Raw genomic sequence first — 18,527 nt, forward strand, 5'->3', positions numbered from 1 at the left:
TTTTGCTATTTTTTCATAATTTTTTTCTTTCCAAGCAGCAAACAAATCTTCCCTACATCTTGCGAATTATTTGTAACATTGTGCTCATGCAAAAGTAATACTTGTTTTATTGCATTAACATTTAAACAGTTTTGGATTTGGGTCCCAAAACCATGATCTAACATTTTACTTGATGTGGCTTCATCCATATTGTCACTCTATTTGGAGTAATATGATGATTTGTTTTTGGTGAGTTACAAAATGACAAACATGACCACAGTTCAAAAATCAAGATTCTAAGCTTCTTGGTCATGCACATTTTACTTTCATTCTTGCAAAATGGTTTGAATCAGGAACACCATTTGATTCAACATTTATTAGTTTTCTTTTTTAAAAATCATATTTCTAAAAACAACAACAACAACAAAAAGAATGAAAGAAAATACTGTCCCACATCCACTGTTCACAAAAAGGAAAAGCAGCAAGAATCACACTGACCATTGTTAGTACACAGTCAGGTGGTGACACCGTAGTAAACACTGAACGTCATTGAAATACTGCAGGAATGTGATAATTACTATAACCCATACTTCTGTAACAGTTCAGACTGCCACTGGCGTTTGCGCTCTGGAAAATAATCTGGAATGTGGATTTTTTTAAAATCCTGAATACACTTTTTCATTTCTTCTTCCACACTTAGCTTCTCACAGACTTTCTTTTTGGAAAGATTGGTTTCCCGGGATTTGCTGATGAGTGTCTGAAAGAGTTCACTGTTTCTGCGTTTGTCTGGTGGGGCCATCCATTGCACAGGTGCTTTTTTGGAAGGACGATCCAATGTTAAGGTGTTAGGTTGGTGAGCTGTCGCCTGCTGGGCACTGGGTGGGTTGTCCTGGGGAGTGCTTGCCTCTGAGTGGCTGTCACAACTGGAAGTGGAGAGCTCATTACAGGAAGTCCCACTCTCACTTCCTTTATCTGTGACTTTGTCATGTTTCCTATCTTCATGCTCTTGTTTAGGTGACACTATTTTCTGAGATGGTCCTAAAAAGGAAAAAAGGAGTAGAAAAACTGAGTAAGAAGTGGGAAGGTCGAATTAAACAAGCTTTATATATTTTTATATTAAACCAAGAACATTTAAGAAAAATGCCGTTTGTTGCACTAGTTTATATTTGAAGGATTAAATACAACACCTAGTGTTGTTAATGTTTATTGAAACGTGCAACATGGTGATTAATTATTTATAACAATAGAATTTGGGAGGTTTGCTTGATGAGCATTTATGCCATAATAGATTTTCAGTAACTTTATGCCAAAAAAGATTTTTGTTATTTCAGTTACTAGTTCTTGAAATCTGAAAAAGATATCATATATACATATTTTGCTAGTCCCATAACTATTTCATTAGACAGTTCATTTCTGCTTTAGCGAATGGCATTAGTTGTCCTTTGCATACGTATCTCACCATTATAAAAGCAGAAAGTACCATTGCTCTATTTTACAAAGTAGCAGCATTCTCCAGGCCCAGAAGTGCAATAGCATCATTTGTGCTTCCAAGAGAGAGGCTGGTTTAAATCTTATCCTCCGTCTCTTAATCTTGCTTCCTGTCTATTTCCTTGGAGAGAATTATGAAAGTGATGTAAGATATATATGTGCCTAATATTATGCTGAAAAATAGGGTTGAAATATAGTATTCTCTTAAATTTCAAGGCTTACCATTTGAGGTAAATTACCTGGGAGGACAATTTTCAGAAAGTGATAGTTTGCCAAGATAATTATTTCAAATACACAAACAGTTTATTTCCAAGAGGGAGCATATATTATTCTCTTTGACTCTGTTGTGGGATTAGGACCTCCATCTAACACTTATTGAATACCACCACATACCCAGAACTATAATAAAACCTTGATTTAACTGGAGCCCAACCATTCAGAAATATGAGTTACCCAAATCTTATTTTTTTCTTGTAGTCAACTTTTATGAACAAGTTATATAAATCAGAATTGAAGGGAAAAGCATCAATATTTTAAGCAATTGCCTAGGGGATTCTGCTGTGCAGCCAGAATTGAGAACAACTGATCTAATTCAGAGGTTTCAATTTTAGCCACATATGGAATTACTTGGAAAGCTTAGATTATTGATTCCTTGGTCTTAACCCCAGACATCCTGCTTTAATGAGATGCTACCTGACCATCAGGTCATTTAATAAATTCAGGTGATTTCAACATGCAGTCAAGATGATGAGCCTTTCCTCAATCTAATATATATGAATTGAGTTAATAACCAATATAATAGTTTATATTAGTCAGAAGGTGGGGAAACAAACCAACAAAAATACTTTTCATAATAGCACTTATTATGTACTACCCACTGTTGGATGTTATCACCAATTTTCCTATTTAAAATCAGAAGAAAAAACATTGATACCAGACATCTAGTTGAGTGGGATTAAAGATTTTTAAAAGCTTTAGAACCCTTTGGAGTGATGAAAATATTCTATATCTTGACTGTAGAGTTAAATACAGGACTGTATACATTTGTGAAAACACAGAATTGCAGAGCTAAAATGGATGGGTTTTTCTGTATGTAAACTATATCTGAATTAACCTAACCAAAAACATACAAAAAATCCAAAAAACTTTAAAGAATGTGTACCTATTTGAGAGACAGTCTTAACCAATATTTCATACTTCCTTTGTCCACAATACAGTAAAAGCAGAACAAATGCAGATGCTTATGAAAGCTTAGTAAGAAAGTGCACTAATACATTTCAGAAGCATTTGCAACCATGGATTAAAGAAAACAGACACAAACAGTTGTTTCCTTTAAGTCTCTGCCATTTTCATTTATGGTAAGAGAGAAAGGGGGTGAATCTGAGGGATGGGGGTGGAGAAGATACACTTCCTAACACTCCTTGCTGACTTACCCACATCCATTCCGTACCCTCCACTGTCTTTAGTGGCTGATATGGGCACAAACCATGTCCTTAGGCTCCCCTGCCTTGTGGTTTTCAGTTGGATTCAGCCAGTGATAAAGACTGGCAAGATCATGCACTACCTGACCTCACCCCCAGGATTTCTGTGATGTGGTTTCATCTTTGGACCGAAAGGCACAGCCCTGTCTGGCAGCTCTCTCCACTTCTCTCACCTTTCCCCCTTCCCTCTGCCACCCCTCTTTCTGGATTCCATTAGACTAGGCTCACATCTTCAGGCCTACAAGTATCAACCATTTCCACTGTAACTGGCATGAAGGTATTGCCTACACTGTTATTCAGTATACAGTATTCAACTGTGCTCAAATTACTCAATTGGATATGCCTTCTCTTTCTTCTGGGACCTTGACTGATAGACCCATAACGGTCATTAACCATCCATTGACTAGAAGGGTGTTACTTGTAGGATCAGTTTTTTTTAGTGGTGCCAGGTTTTAGTGGCAATAATACTGAAAAAGGAGTGAGTTTGAAGTCCTACTGAACTGGAATCAAATTCCAGCTCTCTGGCAAATAGTCTTGTGGCCTTGAGCAAGATACTTAGCTTCTCTAAGTCTCAATTTCCTTATCTATAAAGTGGTAGTAGTAGTACTTCCTTCATAGGGTTATTTTGAGATTAAATAAAATACCATACAAAAGGGTCTAGTACAGTAATTCTCAACATTGAGAGTATATCATTGTAATTTTTAAAAAAATGTACAGATATGTTCAGTCCCATCTCTGGAGATTTTAAGTTTGCTGAAGGGTTTGTATGTATGTATTTATATGGAGGTCATAGTGGTGAAGGAGGTATAGCATCTGCTTATCTAATTATCTTAATGGCAGAATGTGATCCCAAGCTGGCATGATGCCCACCAGCCTAGTAAAATGTAGGATATAAATAAATGGTTTTTACCCTTTTTGTCAATCTTCTGCATTTCTTTAACCAGAAATCTCCATAGAGGAATCTAAGATTTTCATTCCCAATAATGACTAAAGGATTAAACTGCAAATACCTGGGAAAACCAATTTATGTTGAAGGATAAATGATTGATGAGAAATTGTTTCCTGTTAATAGGCAGGGGAATAGAGCATTAGATAAAGATACCCAGGCAGAAAAGTAATAACATCAGAGAGGAAGACAGTACAGAAAGAGGATACTAGGTACCTCCAAAGCAAATGGTTCATTCTGTTTTTATTCACCGGGGAAAAACTGTTTAATGAGATAGGCTAGCTGTTTATATACAGAGCTATATAAAGTCCATGTGTTAACTAAATAAATTATATACAGTTATTATGCCTAATGGCATTATAATTTATTCATGGAAATAAGACTCTTCCCCATCCCCTCCCCAAAATACACACAAACAAATGCAGACTCCACAGTACAGTAGGATGCAACATATGTATGATGGAAATGGATTGCTCTTGTTTGTAGTATAAGATGGAAACTCAAGGAAGACTTCTTTGAAGAAGGCATTGATCAGTTTAGCCAACAGAATTTTATTGAGCACCACTACGTTCCAGGCACTGTGCTGGGATCTAAAGGAAGCACATAGTGGGTGCTCCAGTGAAGTTCACAGGCTATTTTATGGTATTTTATAACAAAGTGTTTAAAATGCATGCTGCACTGTAGAATATCTTCCACTATAGACTTTAAACTCTATGAAAAAAAATGGAGGTGGGAACCCGAATTTTCTATGGTCTTAAAAGCACCTTTTTTTTTTCCAAAAAAAGAACTTGGAATAGGTACAGGTATTAACAAGAATTAATAAATATACACTTTTATTTCTCATCCCTCCTACTTCTTAAGTTATCTTTGGCAAGGTGGACTCCCAATCAAGAGACCTAATAGGTTCAGATGTTTGCTTAAGAGAAAATGCATAACTTAATTTTGTCCACAATTTTTGGTTTGTTTTTGAAGTGTAATTGATCTACAGAGCTATGTTAGTTCCTGTTACACAATATAGTGATTTAATATTTCTATACATTCCAAAGTAGTCACCACAATAAGTCTATTTATGTCACCATACAAAGATATTACATAGTTATTGACTATATTCCCCACATTGTACATTTCATACCTGTGAGTCATTTATTTTGCAATTGGAAGTTTGTACCGCTTAATCTCCCTCACCTATTTCCCTCATATATATTTATATATGTATATATATACCACATCTTCTTTAGCCATTCACCTATTGATTGGCACTTAGGTTCCTTCCCCATCTTGGCTATTGCAAATAATGCTGCAATGAATATAGAGGTGCATGCATCTTTTCTAGTTAGTATTTTCATTTTCTTTGGGTAAATATCTAGGAGTGGAATTGCTGGATCATATGTTAGTTCTATTTTTAATTTTTTGAAGAACTCACTTTGAATGTATAGAATACTATGATAGTTCTTTGTATAAATCATTAAGGGTAATAGTCTCCTTTTGATTTATGTCAGAATTTTTGATGATGCATAACATATTATATATTATAATTGCTATTTGATTAAGCATACTTTAAATCATTACTGATAACAGTGGATTGGAATTGGGACTAAGATATAACAATAAAATGATTTATGTGTTTTTTATGACATGAAATGTAAGAAAAATAAATGAATTAAGAGGAAATAATTTACTCTAGTTGCTTAGTTTTCTGTGGATGCCTGCTAATTGTAGGCTTCCAGGGATAGTTTAAAACTTTATGTCATTCCATTCAATGATCCAAAGCCACTTGAAATGTCTTAAGCACAACATGAATAATAATTTAAATAGCACTAAGTCCTGTATATATGGGAACAGCATGATTGTCAGAAACTTCTCTGTGTTTCTTCCGATAATAATATAATCAAATATATATCTAAGTGATCTTCCTAAAAGCATTTTGCCCTCTGAGTTGCAGCACCAATCAGACAGCATAAGAAAAGAAAATGAAGTATGATTTGATGGCTTAATCAGCTGGGCTTTCTTCCATCACATAAAGAGACTAACGAATAATTATTAGAATAGGCAACAAATCAGTGAACAAGCAAATCTCACACCTATTTAAGATTTAACTTTAAAAAGGAATTAGTTATTTAAAAGTCCAATATATATGTGCAGCTAGAAACTTTCCAAAAAGCATTTGGAAAATTAAATCTTCCACTTTTCATTTGGCTATGTGCCATTAAATAGACTAGGATTTTCATCCAGGAGTTGATTGTCTTTCCGGGGGATTTATAGCCTTACCTCGGAGACCTGCAAGCCAGCTACCTAGGTCATGCTGCTCCACAACTAATTTTTAAAAGAGCAGTCAGTACACACATGCACACACACGTAACATACATTCTGTTCCTTTATTATGCTCGCACCTTTCTTCACTGTGGGAAAAGCCTTGGAAGATCTCAGTCTGAGCTTGTCTCAGCCTCTCTAGGCAAGTACTTTGTGCTGGTCACATCACCTCTCTAATATTTGGTCTTGCTGGTTAAAATTTTTGGCTTGGCCCCTAGATTCATTTATGTTATAAAGTTCTATAATTCTAAATTATATAATGAATAGGAAAGACTTTTCCATGTAGTAAAATTCTAATCAAATATTAAATATAAAACATGAAGGAGTCCCCGTTAATAGAAATTACCTCTTAGAATGGAGAAACAAATTCAATTTCCACTTAAGTACTTCACAGAATTACAGGGTTCAAGGATAACTTTCTTCCACATTCATTGATAGGAAGGGTAGTTCTAGAAGACATTATCAACTTACATTTGTTTCATTAAATCTATCCTTGTCACTGAAACGCCAGCAATGAGAATGATGCTTAAGGCAACACAGTGCAGATTGGCTGAGCTCACATCCTAGTTCAAGGACTTACTAGGTGTGCTTTCTTGGCCAGGTTACTTACTTTCTTTGGGCCTCTGTTTTCTCATGTTTAAACTTCACGGAGCTGCAGCAAGGATTCAATGAGCTAGCACATGTGAAGTACTCAGGATGTGCCCGGCGTGTGTAAATGCTCACAGTGTTCATTATTATTATTATACAGAATAAACATCCAGTGCTATTTGGCTATAGTATGGCATAGCTGTCTATCTGAATATTGACAGTACTGACTGAGGAATCCAAATATTTCCATTCTAATTTTGGCTCCACACATAGTACCTATGAACATATGAATTGCAGGCAAGTCACTTACTTCTCTAAGCCTCAGTTTTTTAGTCTATTAAAAATGAAATAAGAATAGTAATTCCTAGTCATATAGCCATAATAAGAAAGGAGATAACAGATGTCAAAGCAATTTTGCTGTAAAGTTCTCTATAAGTGATTTGAGAGGCTACTAAGTATTAAATTATCATGTCCAAAAAGGAACTTATTTGAGAAAATACGCTCTCTTTTGAGTTATTAAAATGTGTGAATTAAAAGTAATAGTAAAAACATTACATTAAACAAAATATACTACATTGAAGGCATCACAATGGGCCAAAACTTGTAAAACTGGGCAAAATGGGGCTTTCAATTAATTACATTGGGTTTTATTACACTGATAGAAAAAGGAGGAAATGATAGCTTTTCTAAGTCATTTGGGTGAATAGTGTCATACAGAAATTAATCATTAATATTTTTATCTTTAAAAAAGGCACGTGACTACTGGATAGTGCTGGGTGTAGACGCATTCAGTAATAGTACTTCCGTATTTTTTTCTCAGAATACACAGGGATTTCCAAATAAGGTCTATGTGGATAACTGCACACTTGAAAAAACCTTTTATTTTAATCTCTTTACCTGCCTAGTGATGGTAAAAAAGACTGAATATGTAAAATGTGTCTTCCACAGGCACAATTCCCAGAAGGGGAATTACCCTTTAATAGTACTAAACTCAATGGTTGTGAATGGTTATGTGGTACTTGAACAGAATGAACCAATCTGTCTTAAATATTAGCACCACATGCCTCTAAGTATTAAGCAGTTGAGTCAAAAAGGGAAAAACTCCATTTCAATTTGATAAACATTTGTTGAGCAGCTACTATGTACCAGGCCTCACAGTGTTAGTTTCAAGAGGAAGGACACACACACACACACACACACACACACACACACACACAGAGTTCCTGGAATCAAGTAGTCCAGGCTTAGTGTGACAAGCACAGTAATGCAGCTGTATCTAAGTGTGAATGGGACAGGAAGGAGACAGCAGGAGTAAATGGTGATTGGAATGAGCTAAGGAAAGGGGATCGTTTTTAATTCATCAGTTAAAATCTGCATATAAACTATAGTCAGCCCTCCTCTGTATCTGTGATTCCCCCCTTATCTGAAGTATCGCAAACTAAATTGAAACTTAAAGATCATATGGGAGATGCATTCATCTTAGAGTAAAAAGGCTATTTGAATGAATAAAAACGAATTTTTATTTTATTTATATTATTTTTAAAATTTTTTTATTATTTTTATTTTTTTAAGTTTTTTTGTTAGTTATCTATTTTATACATATTAGTGTATATATGTCAATCCCAATCTCCCAGTTCATCCCACCACCCCCACCCCCCCACTTAAAAACTAATTTTTATATGAGAAAAATTAAACTCATTTCTTTATGTTTTTTATAATCTCTACTATCATTACTTGACCACTTCTATGAATGAAAGTGAATAGAAAAGAAAAGTAAAGAAGGGTAATTTGAAAAGAGAAACATTTTGTGGTATTCCTTCTTCCACACTGACATGATTGGCCACTAACCCACTCTTCTGATTCTTCTTGTACCTGTTAACTTTTTACTCTACTTTTTTATTTACAGTGTGTCTCCCTGTCCTTAAATTGTAAATGCCTTGAAGACAGAAGCTGTGCCTTTGTAGCCTATCATGAAGCCTTCATCAGAGTAATTGCTTAACCAAATTAATAAAATGAAAATGATCTTCACTCCTCTGAATTTCTATAGTATCTACTACTGACTATATCATTTGTTTGGTACTTAGCATTCACTACCTTTTATGTTACTAAATATTCACCTAAATGACCATTGAGTAGTAATGATGCTCCCATAATCCACACACAAATGTCCATTCCAAAGTCACATATCCAGTGTCCTATCTTCCTCAAAAGGGTTATACAGTTGACCCTTGAACAACATGGAGGGTAGGGACACCCTCTGCAGTGAACAATCTGAGTATAAGTTACAGTCAGCCCTCCATACCTGTGGTTCCTCCGTATTTATGTTTCTGTATCCTCAGATTCAACCAACCGTGGATCGTGTAGTACTGTAGTATTTACTATTGAAAAAATCTGCATATAAGTGGACCCACACAGTTGGAACCCATGTTGTTCAAGGGTCAGCTGTAATTTCCATGAGGTCAGAGACTGTGTCTTAAGTTTCCTTGTATCACTCAGTTCAGGAGGCTGATTTGTTTTATCATTGAATCAAAGATACTAATAAGTGAATAAGAAAAAGTAATGTAGCACTAGGAAAAAATATACGAGGAAATATACATTTAATGGAACGTATTTTGGAGGAAGTTTTAAAAGTAATCTTATCGCCTTCCTCCCATTCTATAAATCTGTGTCTTCCTGTTAGTTATTTCTATAGATTACACCCAAGTCACCTTTGACTACCCAATGGATTTATCTTTTATTTCCAATTATTTTCCAAGTCTTGTTAATTCTACTCTTACACTGGCACTTGAATCTACCCCTTCATTTCTATTCCCATTTTCACCACTTATAACCGGTTTCTCATTATTTCCTACTGTCTCTTAACCAGTTCTCTGACTTCATTTTAGTCCGATTTCAAACTATTCCCTACATCATTGCTAAATAAATATTCCGAAAGTCTAATTCCATGTACAAAAACCTTCTAAATAGTTCCTTTGCACACAGAATGAAAACTTTGTGCCACATTTTGGCACTGAAAACTGTCCTCAGTGTGACCCAAATGATTATTGCAGCCTATCTTGTAATGCTCCCCATATATCAGCCAAAATACACTTATTGTTCCTGGTAAATGCCTTGCTTTATCCATGCTTATTTCCCTCCTTCTGAATTGTATACCTTCCTTGCTCCAAAGGAAAGTAACACTTTCAAAGCCTGTTCCAAATGGTGCTTTCAGCATCAAACCTTCCATTCTCACATTTGGATGTGATTTCTTGTTATTTCTTATTCGCTAACGACCCACTGCACTTTGTTTGAATCTACCAAGTATTGAGCTTATCTTGTCTCAAATAATAGTTATTTCTATACTAATTTTAACTTGCATCCCTGAGTTCTGCCCCACAAGACACACACACAGACACTCATACAATCTATGTTAGTCATTATGGAACAGAGATTTTATTTTATCTTTGTATTTCCTGGAGCTACACCCCCATGACAAGGCTCATAATTATTCAGTAACTATTGAACTGAATTAAGTGAAATGAGTATAATCTACAAAAGAATGTCTAAGCACATAGGGAATTTTTTATCCCCAAAGAAGTTTTGTTTTGTTTTGTTTTGTTTTAACTAAAAAAGATAAACCCAAGTATAACTAAGCTCATAGGGTGTAACAAAAACAAACAAAAAATAGGGGTGAAGATATGAACTTTCTGCAGTGATCTATAAGAAGGACCTCACAGTCTCTCTAGTAAGTGAAAGTATTCTTTTGAGAAAGTCCCTATGTTATCTCCTTCAGGTTACAAAAGAGAAGTGAAAAGTTTTGGGGAACCACATATAATAAGGAAAGACATTTTTCTTTGTTGTGCAGAGAATTCTACATCACTTATGTGATTGTACCTGATGCTTGCACATAAATATGCCTAGGAGAAAAGGTATTAAGTGTTCACTTGTCCATTCAGAATCCCTGTCACATGCAAAATGTTTACCAACACCTTGCAAGAAGTCTACATTTAAAACTGGTCTTCATATTCACTCATGGGAGATAAGATTCTGTGGCACATGTACCCATTTTGTATTAAAAAATAAAAATAATAAACAAGAACTCCAGAAAGACGCCCTGGCTTCTTTTGAATCTTGAAATTAAGATCTGCTCATTCCCAGGTTCCCACATTTGAATTCACCACACCTTATTATTGATGGATGTCTGACTTTTTCCCCATGTGCGGAAGTAGCCATCTTCTAATGACCTCTTTTATCACAGTCACATACTGTATAAGAGGGATAATTTACCTGGCTTTCAAATTTGTGAACACAAGCCCACTCATGCTTGTTCCATATCTGTAAATTGTGGATCTTAATGCCTACATGGTGCTTGGCAAGGATTGAGAGGTTGTATCCACAGCACATCTGATGGCTGTGGGAGGATAAAAAGGAGCCCTGTAACTATAGGTTGGGGTGCACTTAGGGTGTGCTGTGTATAACAAATTGAAATGAACAAAAACCCATGCTGGTTGTAAATTATCCTTGCCTGTTATAAACTACTAAAAGAAAAAAACTGATGACAACAGAGGAAGCAGAGTTTGTGAGGAGGAAAAAACAAAACAAAACAAAAGGAAACAAACAAACAAACAAACAAAACCAGGCTAATACTCTTGGGTCCCAGGAGCAGCAGTGATTGCCGGCAGAAAGTCATAGCTAAGGGGATTTTTGTTTGTCAGATCTCTTCAGAATCTGAGTGCCTTCCTACCAATAAACATTTTCAAGTACTTCCAACAATGGCCAGAGAGATGCCACTTCTTATAGCTGCCATACTGTTTAATGGGAGTGCCACCTCTTTTCCCTTTGAGATGTATAAAAGTGTACCTGTTACAGAAGCAGCTATACAGTGAATGGAAAAAGGAAACATAAATGCTTACAGCAGGGTTTAATTTCATGTTGTGTGACAACGAAAAACTGCTCAGCCTTTGAAAATAGCAAGACTGTGTTTGAAGTAAAGTTCTGACACCTACTAGCTATGTGCCAAAATGCACCTTTGAGATTCATTTTCCTATTTTGCTTAAGAAGGATTAAAACTATGGTACCTCCCTCCTAGAACTGCTTTAAGGAAGGATATGTAAGAGGAAGAGCCTAACAGTAGGCTGAAAAGTGGCCCCAGAAAAGACATCCCGTCCTAATCCTTCGAACCTGTAAATGTCATCCCGTCCTAATCCTTGGAACCTGTAAATGTCACCTCATATGACAAAGTCTTAGCAGTTGTGATGAAGGATTTGGGGTTGGTGAAATTATTCTGGATTTTCCGGTTGGACTCTAAATTAATTACAGGTATCCTTGCAAGAAGGAGTTAGAGGGAGATTTCATACACATACAGGAGGAGGATGCAATGTGGTTGCAGAGTCAGAGATTGGAGTGATTTGGCTACAAATCAAGGAATGCTGGCAACCACCAGAAGCTGGAAGGGGCAATTTTCCCCTGGAACCTCTGGAGGCAGTGTGGCACTGCTGTCACCTTGATTTCAGCCTGGTGAAAATGATTTTGCACTTCACCCTTCCGGAACTATGAGACAATAAATTTCTGTTGTTTTAAGCCACCAAATTTATGGTAATTTGTTACAGCAGCCATTGGAAACTAACACAAGTCTATTTAGTCTAATGTCTGGCCCTTGGTCGATGCTGAGTTATGGCATTTATATAAGTGAACATGGTATTATCCTTAATAACTGGATGATATTGGATCTGAATTATAGGATCTTAGTTTCTCGATTAAAATACAATCTCTTGAACTCTCTGCCAAAATGTCATCCTGTATCTTTTCCAAATAATAACCCTTAAGATTTTGGAAAACAGTTATCATGTCTAGTCTAAGTTTTCCCCAATTATGTAAATCAACTATTTTTGCATAATGAATTTTATAGTTCCCTAACGATGTCACATCTGTTCCCACAATACACTCTTCTCTTTCTACACACACACACACACACACACACACACTCACACTCTCACACTCACCTTCCCCACTCTACATACACACATTATATATATACATATCTCTCATCTATAACTGATTCCATACACATCTCTAGCACCTGCCCATTCTTTGATGTTCTAGCACCAGATTTTACCACTTTCTGGACATCTAAACTTCAAGCACCATATGCCACAAAATGACGAATGACCTCACTATTCTTTCCCCTATAAACCAGTTCCTCCTCTAACATTTTCTATTTTTCTTTTTTATAAAAGCACCACAATCTTCTGAATCTCACAGGTTTGAAATCTTAGTCATCTTCATTATTCCTGTTCCTACCCCTCTATTGATCCCTTCCTCAGATGAACACTTACCTTACCCTACTGAGTGCACTTTGATAGCATCTCAATCATTTCCCTCATTTCAGTTGTCACCCTCACAATTATGATCCTCATTAATATTTTGTAATGACCTTTTAACCTCTTACTGAATCTACTGAAATGACATTCTAGAGATTTTTTTCATCTCTAATATCTACCTCCTGTTATCCACACTGAGAACCTAGATACATATCACCAAAACATAGCTCTTCTTATAGTATCTGTTCTCTGAAAATGACAATGGCTTTCAAAACAAATCCAAATTTCTTACCACATAAACAAGACTTCCCATGACATGGTCCCAGTTTGAACTCCAAAACTCATTTCCTATTACCAACCTATTCAAGCCAAATTAGAGATAATTAGTATTATCCTAAACACCATGTGTATTTCTGTCTTCAATTCTTCACCTATGCAAATGATAGGTTGATCTCCGTTTTGTATCATACTTATAGAGTAAATTCTTTATTGTCTGTGTGTGTATGTGTGTCTGAAAATATATGTGGCTCCCCTAACCATCTTATGTAATAGACTCCGAGCCCAAGGAGTATATTTATAACCTAGACTGGGACAACCATAATACCTTACCCACCCAGCCCCATATTCTAAGGCAAAGACGACAGGTAGGAGGCAAGCAACCTGGGTAGTTCAATAACAGGAAATCCCTGGGATATTTTAAACTGTTGATGGGGGTAAAGAAAGAGAAGACCTTTACATGTCTGGTGAAATGCTGTTGGATGTGACTGCAGATGACTAAGTGCCCAGCCCCCAACTAGAGTAGAAGAGAATGAGAGAGGAAAGGAAGTCTTAACAGTGTTGGGGGTGTCTGACTCAGTGATCCCTCTAGCCAGTTCCACCTGTTGGACAAGTATTTTAGACAGAATAAAATATTAATCTCACCAGAAAAATCCTTTTTATAAACCTGTTTAGATATTTTATTAGATGCAAATAGCCTTGAAATATAACTGAAATCTCTCTTCTTGAAGCAAGTTGAGTGACATGGTTGTATTCGTCATTGGAAAACTCTGATGCTTAATGCTTAATGCATAAACTTAAATATTTTATGTTACTGGTCAGAAAAGTTGGGGAAATTTAGAATGAGTTAGGCAGAAATAAATATATAATCAGTGTGTATTTATGAACAAATCATTTCAAAAATAAAACATACAATTGAAAGCCTGTCAAGGATTTACTTTCATTCTACTAACAGGACCATGGGCCCCCATCCCTGTGTTAAAACCTGTGACCAGGGTGGGAAAGGCACTGCTATTGTTCCAGACCTAGCTCCTCATCCATTCCTTAGTCCTGGGGGAAAAAGGTCTGTTTCAAGAAGGAGACTGGGGTGCAGAGTAAACACAGAGATACACACGCACACAAAGTTGATATTACTTTATTATGTAAATGTGCTTAAATTAAAAAATCATGATGTTTTGGAGTAAAGTAACTGTTTCGCACCATCCCATAGCAACACATCACCGTGTGTCATGTTTTTGTGTGTGTCACTAGTAAAGGAGATGAGCTGAAGCAAACATAATAATACAAGCAGGACAGTTTTATACTTAGTTCATATTTTACCAAGTGAGTCAAAGGTTGTACTGATATTGAACATTTATTGAACGCTTACTATGGACCAGGCACCATGCTAAGTGCAATATGCTAGCATTGTATCTACAACTCACAATAACTTTATAAAGGAAGCACCTATTATGACTATTTTACACATGAGGAAAGCGAGGTATAGACAGGTTATATTACCTGATGGGTCACATTTGGAAGTGGCAGACAGGAGTCAGGGGCAGATGTCTGACTACAGAGCTTATGCTGAGTTAGGCTCTGAGATGCATTGCCTCAAAAACCCTGAAAACATTGTCAAAGCCATGAAATCCTACACTAGATCTACAACTAGTCATGAATTTCAAGCCCTGAAAAGATTAAACTCAGATGCACATCTGTGAAAATTTGGGGATAAAAGTGTCTAACTCTACTTGACTATGATAATTTCTGTAGATCATTTGTAATATTCAATTATGCTATAACATGTCTATTTAAAAAAAATAAAAAGTCCAAATGTATAAAAATGCAGATTGTGCTTTCTAACTCAGTTCTTTGAGATTATTACTGGGACCAAAACACTTTAACCAGGAAATCTGTAACAAATGTAAGATTTTCCCATTTTGAAACAAATGCTTATGCTCATATATCTTCTGAAACACATATTTTTGTAAATTTAGACCTATAAAAAAGGCTCTTTTACATTAACTGGATAGGCACAGATCAAGAAACAAGTACGGTTTAAATGAAAATTATATATTTAAATGTGAATTCCACCTTAAAATTTCCAGAGTGAAAATAATTAAGAAAGAGATAAGAAGACGTAGAATTATAGCAGAAAAGAAACAGAGAAGATGAGGGAATTATCTCAGGACTCATGACTTGCCAAATTCTATAATATATTCCAAAATATCAGAATTAGATTTGTATAATAAGGCACCTTTAAGACTGAACCTTTCAATGATGTGTGTCTCTTGATCAGGAAAGGTTCTGACAAAGGCCAGATGTGTTTGCTAAGAGCTTTTGGAGCCTAATTAAATAATGAGTAGATTCTCCCAGGGTTGGGATGCCTTGAACTTTTCATGTCACTTCATAGTGCCCTTTAGTCTAAACCTAATATTTCAATAACAGCAGTAACATCAATCTTCCTTTCTGACATTAAAGCCTTACAGACGAAAAGATTGTGAGGTGGTGCTTGTGAAACTATCACAAGATAAAAAGATGTACTGGTAGCGCCTTCTATGTAGATCAATCAATATGGTTATGTAAAGGGAGAATTTGCACTGGGAATACATTAGGAAAACCATGTTTAATTACAAGATATATTAATGATTATTCATTAAAAGCTTGAGGATAGCACTTTTTAAATATAGGCAGCATAACTAAAAGAGTATGCCCCCAGTATGATGCATATTGAATAACTCTTCAAGAAGTGCTGAGAACACAGGATTCACAGAAATGAGTAGTCTGCTTTGACTTTATGTAGTTCAGTGAAAGTGATCTGGGGTGGTCACTCTTTGTTCACTTTATAAAACTTACTTAAACAAACTATGTACAATTTGAATGAAAAATTCAAATATATGCATTCCTTTTAGGGCAAAAATTTCCATAACAAGGAGCTAAACTAGAGTTACAATTACTCAATAATAAGAACTATATATAAAGATCACTAATTAATTAGAAATTATGATTTACATTATAATTGATTTTAGTACAACTATGACTGTATATCAGCGTTAGAGAAGTACCAAAAAAAAAAGTTAAATCAATGATTAAAGACTCACAGCTCCTTTGCTTGAATGACTGGCTGCTCCATGTGCCTTTAATAAACAGTGAAATACTTTGCAAGCAACACTGTAAAGGCTAAAGGTCACATAGAACACTGAGAAGATTCTGATTTTGTAGATCAAGGAGCAAATGAGAATGGTTAATGTTTGTCTTTATTGGTTTAATTCTATCAATTTCTATCATTTTTGTTTACATAGCAAAAACATGCATATAATTAGAAAAAAACTTTATAATGGAACTCTTCAGTATTATTTATTTTATTAATAACAAAAATATTGTTTTATAATTCAATTTTGGTAATAAAAGTTTTATTAAAAAATATTAACTTTTAGTGCAGTGCATTCTAGAGAACTCAAAGTAATTATAAGGAAAAATGAATTAAATCCACATCACGTTTATTAGTAACATGTATTTATAGAAAATTACCAGGTAATATGGCATCATGACTACAGAACATATCCTGCTCTAGTTTAATATAATCTAGAAAGGACAGAAAAAGAAATGGAGGATCTTTAATCAAGATGACAGCCCATTTTTTTTTTCTCAATCTCTTACAAACCTATTAAATTACTATCTTGAGGGTGGGGGAGAGAGGGAGAGAGAGAGAACAAATGAACTAAATCCTTGAGAGTGTTAGAAAACATGAAAACTGTCATGAACAGAATAGACAGTGGGAAAATTCTGGGTGACAAAAAGCAGATGGGATCAATCTAAAAATGAGTGGAGAAAACATTAGCTTGACACACTCACAGGAAAAAATAAAAAGGAAAGAATGATTCAGTAGAACTCAAAGCCCAGAGTAAGCTAACAAAAGAGATGAAAGAAATCTTGGGTTAATTATCAGAAGACCTGGGTCTTTTTTATGTGACTGGACTGGTCCACTTCACTAAGCAGAAAGCAGCAGAGGAACCAAACTTTGGACAAACAACCAACAGCTCTCTAGAGAATCAACTACCTCTCTGAGGATAATTACTTCTGTAGATAAAGAAGTGGGGCTTTGAAATTCCAGATCTCTGCTATCCATCAGTGAGGGGGTGGGTGGGGTTGGATGGGGCTCCAAAGAAGAAAGGTGATCCTCTCAGCCAAAAGACAAGCAAACAAAAATCTCTCCTTGATATGACTGCAGGTGAGAGTCCAGTACTGTGTAGTTGGGATGGACTCAATCTATCTACCATTTAGCTATCAATGTATTCTAAATTAAGGTCATCCAGTCAAGACATACTACACCCCCTTCCCAGTGAGGCAGAGCCCAGGCACTAAAATATACTGCTGGGCAAAGAAATCTGAAAATCTGGGTTAAACCCATGCCATCTACCTATACTTAGCAATCTAATCATTCACACATTAATATAAAAAGAAAACCAGGAGACCTTCAAGATGACGGAGGAGTAAGATGTGGAGATCACCTTCCTCCCCACAAATACATCAGAAATACATCTACATGTGGAGCAACTCCTACAGAACACCTACGGAACGCTGGCAGAAGACCTCAGACTTCCCAAAAGACAAGAAACTCCCCACGTACCTGGGTAGGGCAAAAGAAAAAAGAAACAACAGAGACAAAAGAATAGGGACGGGACCTGCACCAGTGGGAGGGAGCTGTGAAGGAGGAAAGGTTTCCATACACTAGGAAGCCCCTTCGCGGGCGGAGACTGCGGGTGGCGGAGGGGGGAAGCTTCGGAGCCACGGAGGAGAGCGCAGCCACAGGGGTGCGGAGGGCAAAGCGGAGATTCCCGCACAGAGGCTCGGCGCCGAGCAGCACTCACCAGCCCGAGAGGCTTGTCTGCTCAGCCGCCGGGGCGGGCGGGGGCTGGGAGCTGAGGCTCGGGCTTCGGTCGGATCGCAGGGAGAGGACTGGGGTTGGCGCCGTGAACACAGCCTGAAGGGGTTAGTGCGCCACAGCTAGCCGGGAGGGAGTCCGGGAAAAAGTCTGCAGCTGCCAAACAGGCAAGAGACTTTTTCTTGCCTCTTTGTTTTGTGGTGCGCGAGGACAGGGGATTCAGAGCGCCGCCTAAACGAGCTCCAGAGACGGGCGCGAGCCGCGGCTATCAGCGCGGACCCCAGAGACGGGCATGA

The 18,527-nt window shown here is 36.6% G+C and overlaps 1 protein-coding gene across 1 annotated transcript in view; it reads right to left on the bottom strand.

Annotated features, from left to right (window-relative positions):
* Window positions 1-345: 345 nt before the first annotated feature.
* The window catches only part of KCTD8 (potassium channel tetramerization domain containing 8), a 276,658-nt gene continuing 258,476 nt past the window's right edge, over window positions 346-18,527 (bottom strand). The window contains exon 2 of the mRNA XM_061191346.1: window positions 346-1,017. Coding sequence (XP_061047329.1) covers window positions 557-1,017 — 461 coding nt within the window. The 3' untranslated portion in view covers window positions 346-556. The remainder of the gene's footprint in view (window positions 1,018-18,527) is intronic.

Source organism: Eubalaena glacialis, chromosome 5, assembly GCF_028564815.1.
Source record: "Eubalaena glacialis isolate mEubGla1 chromosome 5, mEubGla1.1.hap2.+ XY, whole genome shotgun sequence".
Classification (NCBI taxonomy): domain Eukaryota; kingdom Metazoa; phylum Chordata; class Mammalia; order Artiodactyla; family Balaenidae; genus Eubalaena; species Eubalaena glacialis.